The 9,413-nt window shown below is 60.7% G+C and overlaps 1 protein-coding gene across 1 annotated transcript; it reads right to left on the bottom strand.

Annotated features, from left to right (window-relative positions):
* Positions 1 to 5,862: 5,862 nt before the first annotated feature.
* On the bottom strand, positions 5,863 to 8,424 carry PYCR1 (pyrroline-5-carboxylate reductase 1). The gene is made up of 7 exons (XM_007959567.2): positions 8,358 to 8,424; positions 8,067 to 8,137; positions 7,250 to 7,429; positions 6,943 to 7,164; positions 6,646 to 6,738; positions 6,352 to 6,515; positions 5,863 to 6,025 (listed from the first exon to the last, which is right to left on the bottom strand). Exons 1-7 carry the CDS (start codon positions 8,422 to 8,424, stop codon positions 5,863 to 5,865), a joined length of 960 nt encoding a protein of 319 aa, XP_007957758.1.
* Positions 8,425 to 9,413: the final 989 nt, after the last annotated feature.

Genomic DNA, 9,413 nt, shown 5'->3' with positions numbered 1-9,413 from the left:
CCAGCAACGCCCGCCGCGCCGCCGCCGCTGTCGTACCCGCGCCTGGCGTGCGGGTGGGGTTGGCGGGCAGCTGGCTCTCCGGGAACACTTGGCGGGCAACGCCCACCGACCTGCGGCGGGAGTGCGCCCAGCCGGCCTGCTCCCCCCACGGTCCTTAGGCTGCCGCGCCTCGCTGTCTTGCTAGCCCGCGTTTCCAGACCCTTACTGTACAGCCCATTTTAGACATTCTTTTCCCAGCTCAGGTAGGGACACAGGCTCCGAGTGTCCTTTCCAAAGCTTGGGTTTCTCATGGCGGGCGCTGTCCCTCGGGCTTGTGGCAAACCTTACCTCGTTTCTTTGTAATGCATACTTCAGCAAAGTAAATAGGAAACGGCCTTAGAGGTGACCTAGCTTCTCCCAGGTTGCAGAATTGACTTTCAAACTGAAGTCCATTCACTGGTGGACCATGCAATCAATCGTCAGTGTATATGACCATGAGACCAAAAGAACTAGTGGTGCCTGGCTACCAATGTTAACCAGTCAGAGGCGGATGGGTGTGGGAGATCCTGGACAGAGTGGGAGAACAATGTGGACTAAAACCCCAAATCATTAAAAAATAATAATAATAGGTTTGCTGGCCTGATAGAGCCTGGTGAGACCCCTGAGACTGTGGCCCCTAGTTACCCTTCACTTCTGGAACTGAACTCACTCCTGTGGCTTCCAGCCAAACAATAGGCATATGGGGTGAACGTTTACATTAGGTAGATACACTCCTTGGAGAAATCAATCATGGGAGAACAGAAGGGCAGTGTTTACACAGGGAGACAGTTCAGGGGGCAGGAGTGCATGGAGGGAAGGACACAGGGAAGAGGTAACTATGGGGAGGAAGTGGGAGGAGAGCTGTTAAACTGAGGAATTGCATTAATTAATGCATTAATGTCATGAGACAAAATGTGTATGAACTGCTATATGGAAAATGAATTTTCTCTGTAAACTTTCACTCACATCACAATAAAAATTAAAGAAAGCAAGCTGAGGTGCATTCATCTCCAGATGTACCTTGATCAAGGCTGTTCCAGGATCCTAACAGTAGTGCAGTCTGTCCACCCCAAAGCACTGGACATCACCTTAGTGAGGGATTGAGGCTATTCCCAGAGCAGTGTCGGGTACCGTAGGTGTGCAGTAAATGTCTACTCCGTTACTACTTGGTGAATGAACTGTGCCCAATCTGCCCCCTCACCATCCTTAGTTCACACAGCCATGTCCGTCTCAGTTCTTTCTGTGGGTTCTCGCCACAGTTTACAATTCCCAGAGTGATAGGCAGCGGCTGATGGGGAGAAGGTTCCCACCAATTCCCACCTCCGATTTCTGGACTTTCTACTTGGCCCTCTTCTCTTTGTAGTTGTAAAGCTGGGAAGGCGACCCAGCCAGACAGGCAGCTCAAAGGGTCTGAGACAAAGGGGCCATGGAGAGAGAGGAGGGTAGTTCATCCAGGTGAATGGGCCATGGGGGCCACAGGTCCTCTGCACCTCGGAGGGGTCAGGGCATCCCAAGGGCATCTGTCACTCAACGGACTGCAGTTGCTATTCTTTGAATCCCATAGCAGGTCACCTTCTGTCCCGAAGGCGGGAAAGGGAAGGTGGCTGTTGGTCTTATCTCTACACGCACCTTGAGGCCGGGGGAGGGTGTCCTCCTGGCCTGCTCTAGAGGTCTCACACTCTTGCTCCAAGAATTGTAAAACCCTCACCTTTTTTTGGTGGTTGGTATGACAGGTAATTGTTTTTATTGTGGTAAAAAGTACATTACATACAATTGACCATTCTGTTTGTGAGTGTGCGGTTGGTTCCGTGGCATTAAGGACATTGACGATCTTGCTGTTTTTGAGGTCTTCTTTTATCACTCCGCACAGAACTCCATATCCGTCCAACAATTCCTCCAGTCCTCCCCTCCCCCAGCCCCATAGCCTCTAATCTACTGTGGCCTCCACGCCTTTGCCCCTTTGGGAAATTTCACGTAAATATGATCAAGAGCTATTTCTCCTGGTGTGTCTGGCTCAGCACAGTATCTTCAAAGTTCACCCACACGGTGTCATGTGTCAGGCCCTCATTTCCCTTTATATGCCCCCCGTACAGATGAACCACATTCTGTTCAGCCACCATGTGCTGTGGGCACGTGGCTTGACTACTGTGCACAGTGAACACAGAAAACAGGGACCCAAACAGGTTGTAAAGCTCTCAACTTTTAATATACAAGAACGCAGTCCCCTCTGCCCCCTCCCCACTGGGTGCTGGGATCTCCTCGCCTCCCCTGCTCGGTGGCAAGTGGAATTCCTGCTACCGCAGGCTTCTGGGGCTGAGCCCAGCAGCAGGAAACTGGTGGCCGCACGGAGCTGTGTCAGGCCTGTCCGCTGCCGTGCTCCTCCCTGTGCCGTTCCACCCAGCAGGAGCTGGAACCGTGGCATACTCAGGAACACTGGGGGACTAGAGCCTGAGGACTGGCCCCAGCAACATGGAGACACTCACCAAGCTGATCCCCCTTTGCCTCCTCATGCACCCCTCCCCAGACCCCTTCCCCTGCTCAGCCCACCTCCCTGGAAGGAGTCTGCCTTTTCACGCACACGCAGGGGTGAGAGGTCAATCACCCCGTCTGCACTGCTCCTGCTTCTGAAGCAGACCCCCACTTGCCAGTCTCACTCCTCTCCATCTGCTCTGGGGACAGACCCAGCAGCTCCCATCCCGACACCATAGGGGAAACTCCCACCCCGGGACACCCAGGAAGCCAGCTGTCTCACCCGGGGGGCAGCTCTCCAAAGCTCCCGTCTCCCACACCTCAGACAGGTTATAGGGGTCTAAGGCATTTGACTACTAACAAGAAGGCTGGCAGTTCAAACCCACCAGCCACTCCCTGGAAGGAAGGTTGGGCAATCTACTTCCATAGTGACACTGCCTCAGAAACTCCAGGAGGGGTGGCTAGGAGTCTGATGCGACTCCACGGCAGTGAGTTGTTTTTTTTTTTTTCAGTTTGTGGCCCCTAGCCACCCTTCATGTCAGGAACTGAACTCACTCTTGTGGCTTCCAGGTAAACGACAGACAGACATATGGGGTGAACATTTACATAAGGTAGATAACACTCCTCAGAGCTAGTGGGAGAACAGAAGGGCAGTGTTTGCACAGGGAGACAGCTGGGGGGGCAGGAGTGCATGGGAGGGAAGGGTACAGCGAAGAGAGCTGTTACACTGTGGGGAACTGCAGTTAATGTCATGAGACAATGTGGGTGAACTACTGTATGGAAAATGAATTTGCTCCATAAACTTTCACCCAAATCATGATAAAAAATAAATAATATAGGGGCGCTGTGCTGCCCACCCTGGGGACTTGGGGGAAGTGGGGCACTCCAGGAGATAACCCAGGGTCCTTGGCTGCACGACCCTTGGCAACTGTCCTGGCCACCTGTAGGGTTACAGGCAGCAGCTGTGTTTGTGAGAGGAGGACACTGAGGGAAAGGTTCTGTATTGGGACCCACCTTGGGTCCACCCTCGAGGTTCAGGGGTTGGAGAGGCGTTGTACTGGCCCCGACATACAAGCCTCCCCACCTGTCCCACCATCTCTTGGCTGGCTCCCAACACAGGCCCGGGACACTTGGCCCGGGACAGGAGCACATCCTTGCTGGGGCCACTGCCGAGACGGCCAGCAGGCTACCGAGTCCTAGAGGGGGGGGCGTGTGAGAGGCTTGCTCAGGATCCTGTGTCCTCCCAGGCCTCAGCCACAGCAGCAGCCACCACTACAGGGCAGAGCACAGGGCCTTCTCTGAGACACACTGGGGACGCCTCCAGGTGCAGCAGGCCCCAACTGGCCACTGCAGGCGGCCAGAGGGCCCAGGCCTGCTCCCGAGGCCAGCTCCAGCACGCCCACGGCTCCCAGTGCCAGCTGCCTCTGCGCTCCGCGGCCCTCTCGCTCACCTCAGCCGCGCTTTTCCAGGACTTCTGTTCCATCAGGAACCCCCGCGGGCAGGTTGGCTCATGCGCCCGTGACATCCTGCACCTGCTTCCGGAGCCGCAAAGCACCTCCATGCCAGGCCTCTCCAGAGCCCGGCACCCCTGGGCTTCACACTGCACCCCAATCCTCCCCTCTCCCCCCAACATGGTGGACAGAGCCTCCCTCATCACGGCTCCTCACACAGTGAGACTGAGGCTGGACCACAGGGCAGATACTTGGTGCTGGGCGGCCATAGGTCGCACGGGGCAGTGGCGAGGTGAGGTGCCTGTGTGCCCAGGAGCTGAGGGATGACTGCTGTCTGCTGGTGCCCGGGGCTCACATCGTGGGCTGGCACAGAGTCCCGGCTTACCTCCCCAGCTGCAGATCCCAAAGCCCTGAGGACGGGGTCCTCCCACCCAGGCCACCCTCTCGCCTGCCTGGGCTTGGCTAGGGCTCCTTGGCTCACTTCCTGTCTTGCCCTTTTGTGTGTCTCCTCACACCGCCTCCCCTTAGATTTGAGAAGCCAAATCCTTATCCTCAAAGGCTCTCTCCTCCCACTCCAGATCCACACCTGGATCTGAAGGGGCCCGGGGGAAGGGGGAACCTGGAACAGAGACCATGAAGGAGTATTTACGAACCTCCCCCCATCTGGACAACACACACACACAATGACAGACACACAACCCCTTCACTTCCCAGCTCCGCACTTTGCATGGGTCTGACAAGCCCTCCTGGCCCACGGGGCCTCGGCAGCAGCATGTCGTCCACAGGCCTAGCCAGGACACCTCTCTCACCAGGAGCACCCCATCCTCACCGGGTGTGCCACCGGCCCCTGACCAGAAGAGAGCTGGAGAAGTTGGTGTATCCCTCAAGAGCTGGCCACACAAAGGCCAGCTCCTTGGAGATGAGCTTCCAGGCCCCCAGCTAAGGCCCCAAGGCACCCCACCACCCAGCCCGTCCCCACAGATTCAACAGCAACCAGCCTGTGCACCTGACACTTCAAAGCTGGGACACCAGGAGCAGGGAGTTTATTGCATCTAAAGGTCTGGTGGGAAGCAAGGGGTTTGGTGCAGGAGCCAGGGGCCAGGCAGGGTCTCCTCCCAGTCAGTGAGCTCTGGGCTACCCCCAGACGGTGGGGAGGGGGCGGGAGGAATGGGAGGGCCCTCAGCAGTTGAGCCTTCAGACAGGCCCCTGCCCCGCGTGCTCAAGGAAGGGTCAAGCCCCCAGCTGGCTGACACTGTGTAGGGAGGGGGAAGACCCCCCCAGGCCTCCTGACTTCAGCTGGGAGGTGGTCCTGTGTCGTCCCCCCCTGCCCCCCCCCCCGGCCGGGAGGCACTTAGGGTCTGTTATGGACTCAATGGTATCCTCCCACAACACATGGAGGAGTCGGCTTCCTCCACCTTTTGCTGCCATCCCCTTGAAAAGGAGGTTTAGTTAGGAGGCCAGGAATGTGGGGGACCACTTCAGACATAAAAAGACAGGATTAAACACAGAAGCCGGAAACACAGATGGAGGAAGACAGACCCCACCACCAGGTCACCAGGGAACGCAGCACAGCAGCTGACGAGAGACACGGCCCTGCCCCTAGAGCTGGCCCCTGGAGCCAGACTTCTCGTCTCCTGAACTATGAGAAAATCCATTCCATTCCTGCCTTTCAAAGCCCCTCTTGTGGTCCTGACAGAGCAGCACTAGGGCCTAAGGCAGGGGTACGGGGGCCATGGGGAGTCCAGTGGAAGTGGCGTGGCCCCTCCCTGGTATGATCCAGGCTCTGACCTATGTTGGTAGCCCCGAGTTGACCAGGGCTATGGGCAGTGGCCACGGTGGGGATAGCACTCTGCAGCCTGGGACGAGAAACTCCAGGGTGGGACCTTTGAGCCCCGGGGAGCAGGCTGGCAGGCGGGAGACCACGTCAGTCCTTCTTGCCGGCTGGGGCCAGGCTTCGAGAGGACAACTTGGCACAGCCAGGAGACTGTGAGGCCCCCACAGGGGAGGCCCGCTGCACCTTGTCCAAGGCAGTCTTCTTGACAGCAGCAGGAGAGACCTTCTCCTGGTCAGCTATGGACTGCAGCTCCCTAGGGAGGCCACACGGAGCTCAGCACTGGCCTCTAGCTCTGCTAGACCCCAAGCGTCCACCAGGGAGGAAGGCAGCAAGCCAAGGCTGCCAGTGCCCACCAACCCAGCACCACTGCCACCTCAGGGCCTTTGCACATGCCCCGCCCTGGCCACCCTGCCTGAGACAGCTGCACAGCTCACCCTCACTCTGTTCACATTGGCTCAGGGTCACCCACTTTGGCCACAACTCCCAGCGCCTGGAGCCTCCCAAGCCCTCATCCCGACCATGGTGATGCTGTATCTACCTCCCCATAACGGGGGCCGAGGGCCTGGGCAGAGCACCCACCGCGTGCGGATGCAGGCGGCTTCCACGGCGTTGATGAGCAGCGAACGGAAGCCACCGCTTTCCAGCACATGCAGGGCATGGATGGTGGCCCCCCCCGGGGAGCAGACATTGTCCTTGAGCTGGCCTGGGTGCTGCTCTGAGTCCAGGAGCATCTTGGCGGCCCCCTGCAGCCAGAGAGAGGGGCTGATGGGTATGTGGGAGCCCAGGACCATGGCAGTACCTGCTAACCGCACCTGAGTGCCCCAACGGGAGGGCTCTTAGAGGGCACCCCCAGAGGACAAGCGGAACACTGACCAGCAGTGCCTGGGCACCGAGGCGGACCGCCAGGCGTCGAGGAAGCCCCATCTTCACACCACCGTCAGCCAGGGCATCCAGCGCAGTGAATGCCTGTTGGGGGGGGGGGCATAGCAACTGAGCCGATGCCCCGCCTCTCCTTTGGGAATATTCTGCCTGTAGCTCTGCCCACAGCCAGACCCCAAGGCAGCCAGTTCCCACAGTGTCAGATCCCCACCCAGGGCCTCCCAGGGCAGGCGGAGCAGATGGGCCCGGAGATGCGGGGAGCTGCGCCACCCGTGTGGCCCATGTACTCACGTAGGCAGGGCCGCTGCCGCTGAGCCCGGTGACGGCGTCGATGAGGTCCTCCTCCACCTCCGTGCAGAAGCCCACGCTGCTCATGAGCTGCTCCAGGAGCTGGCCGTCCTCCACCTGGGCGTGCGTGCCCGTGGCGTACACGGTGGCGCCCTCCTGCACCACCACCGACGTGTTGGTCATGCAGCGGATGACTTTGGGGGCCAGCTGGAATGCCCTCAGCTTCTGGAGGGGAAAACCTACTGCACGTCCATCCTGGGCCTCGCCCCGGGTGTGTACACCAACCCCCAAACCCCTACTGCCCTCTGACCTTCTCGATGGAACTGATGGTGACGCCGGCAGCACAGGACACCACGATGTGGCGGTCCTCTATGTCAGCCCCGATCTCGTCCAGGATGAAGGGGATGATGGGCGGCTTCACAGCCAGGAATAGCACATCACTGTGCTGCACCGTCTCCTTGTTGTGGGGCGTCAGTGTCACCCCCAACTTCTGTGGAGAGCACAGGTGGCCTCAGCCTGCCCAGGGTCTGAGGGCCCGGCCCAGACCCACCTCCACATTTGGAGCAGCACAGAGACAGCTGGGGGCCAGGCATGGGGCTCTGGACCCCCTCCTCCACCATCCTCCAGAGAGTGCAGGCGGATCTGCTCCAGAAGCGAGCCCTCTCCCACAGGAAGGCACACACCGTACCCTGCCACCACCTTGGCCCACCCCAACCTCAGGCTGCAGGACCAGGGTCTCCACCTGGGAGCCTGTTTCTGCCCCTGGGTCTGGCACCCTGACTCAGCTATGGCAAAGCTCACTCAGTCTCCATGCTGTGGTCCCCACCTGCCTGGCCCCCAGAGGCCTCCCAGGTGGTGACCCCTGCTCAAACCGTGGCTCCATAGAGGCCCCCAGCCCAGACCAGCAAACACCCCCTGCCTCCCAGCTGCATGTTGGGTAGTCACCCAGACCCCAGGGGCAGAGGAGAGGGAGACAGAAGCAGGATCCTGGACAGGGAGAGGGTGGGCCAGTCTGCCAGACCCCAGCCACTGGGCTCCTAACCCACCTAGGCAAGACCACCCTCACCCCCGACACACTGGAGCCCTGCCAGGACTCAGTGTCCCTACACACACACACACCCGCCTACCCTGAGGGCAGAAACCGTGCTCAAATCCATGTCCGGGGAGCTGGCCATTATCTTGTGGGCAGCCAGGACGCCTGGGGGGGACAGAGTTCCTCCCTCAGGGCCAAGCCCGGCCCTCCCTCCCCCACGCTGCCCAGGAAGGACCGCGGAAACCTCCCGTCTGGCGCATCTGCCCGACAGCAAAGGGACTGAAGCCCCCGTTCCGCTTAAACTCAGAGGAGGGCGTGCCCTGCGGCACCTACAGGCACCCCCCGCCACGGTGAAGCGCCTGGCCCAGCCTCGAGGGGGACCGACCTGCTGCCGTGAAGCCCTTAGCTAGGGCGAAGGCCAGCTGGCCAGCCCCGATGAAGCCCACGCTCATGGTGTCGGCGCCCGCGCCTGGCTCCGGCTCCGCAAGTTCAGCTGGGGGACGGGATGTGGCAAGCGGTGGGCTCAGGTAGGCAGAGCCAGGAGGCCACGCCCCTGGCGCCGGCAGCCCCGCCCCCGCCCCATCCCCGCGGCTTGTCTGCTGGGCTGCCCTGCACCCCCCCACTTGCCCCCATGGTCCCGCAGACCTCCGCAAGGGGTCTGCCGAGCACGTCTCCTGAGGTGGGTGCGGAGGGTTCCCACGTCGAGCCCCTCCCCGCGCCCGCGTCCCGCCCCCGGACTCGGGGCGCCGCCGCGTCTCCCGCACCGGTCCCCAGAGCCGCCCCGACTCGCCCCGCCAGCCGCCCCCACGCCCGCCGTCCAGGCAGCCTGCCCACCGCCCAGTTCTCGCTGCCCGCCGCCCCCCGCCCGCAGCGCACGCCCGCCACGCGGCACCTGAGGCTCCGCCCCTCCACCCCAGCCAATCCGCGGTGCGGCCGCCGGGCGCCGGCCAATCGGGAGGCGCGGTCGGGCCGGGGGCGGTTGCATCATCCGCTCCGCGCCCTTGGCCCGGGCTCCAGCCTGGCGCTCCCAGGCACTCCCCGGCGCGCTGCTGTCCCGCGCCGGGGGCTGGAGAACGGGGGACGGCTGGGGGACGGAGGGCGCGGCCGGAATGGGGTGGTGGGGCCCTCGGGCGACCCTGGCCGGCGCCCACGCGGGCTCTGTGTCCGCCACGTGGACACCGACACGTCAGGCCTGCGGCTGCACGGCATGGCGGCAAATACTACTTAGCAACGCGGACTGTGTGGGGTTGCTTCTCATAGCGACGCTGCCTCGGGTTTGGGAACAGTTTACTAAATGTGGACATTTAAAGCGTATCCCCGCTTTGAGAATGTGTTAAGTCACTTTACTCTCCTTTTTGAAAATAGTTTATTTTTACCGTTGAGAACATACACAGAACAAACGCCTGTCCAACAGTTTCCAAGTGTGCGACTCAGCGAGGTT

This window comes from Orycteropus afer, unplaced genomic scaffold (genome assembly GCF_000298275.1).
Source record: "Orycteropus afer afer isolate SDZICR_OR568_19922 unplaced genomic scaffold, OryAfe1.0 scaffold00018, whole genome shotgun sequence".
NCBI lineage: Eukaryota > Metazoa > Chordata > Mammalia > Tubulidentata > Orycteropodidae > Orycteropus > Orycteropus afer.
The sequence above is the reverse complement of the archived record's forward strand: the minus strand, read 5'-3'. Positions and strand labels throughout refer to the sequence as shown.

Excerpts from the sequence above, each read along its gene's own strand:
- PYCR1 (XM_007959567.2), bottom strand. The coding sequence starts at position 8,424 with ATGAGCGTGGGCTTCATCGGGGCTGGCCAGCTGGCCTTCGCCCTAGCT. Across the intron at positions 7,430-8,066 it reads GCACGGTTTCTGCCCTCAGG|AAGTTGGGGGTGACACTGAC; the intron begins GTAGGCGGGTGT and ends TGCTCTCCACAG. Across the intron at positions 6,516-6,645 it reads TCGGTGCCCAGGCACTGCTG|GGGGCCGCCAAGATGCTCCT; the intron begins GTCAGTGTTCCG and ends CTCTGGCTGCAG.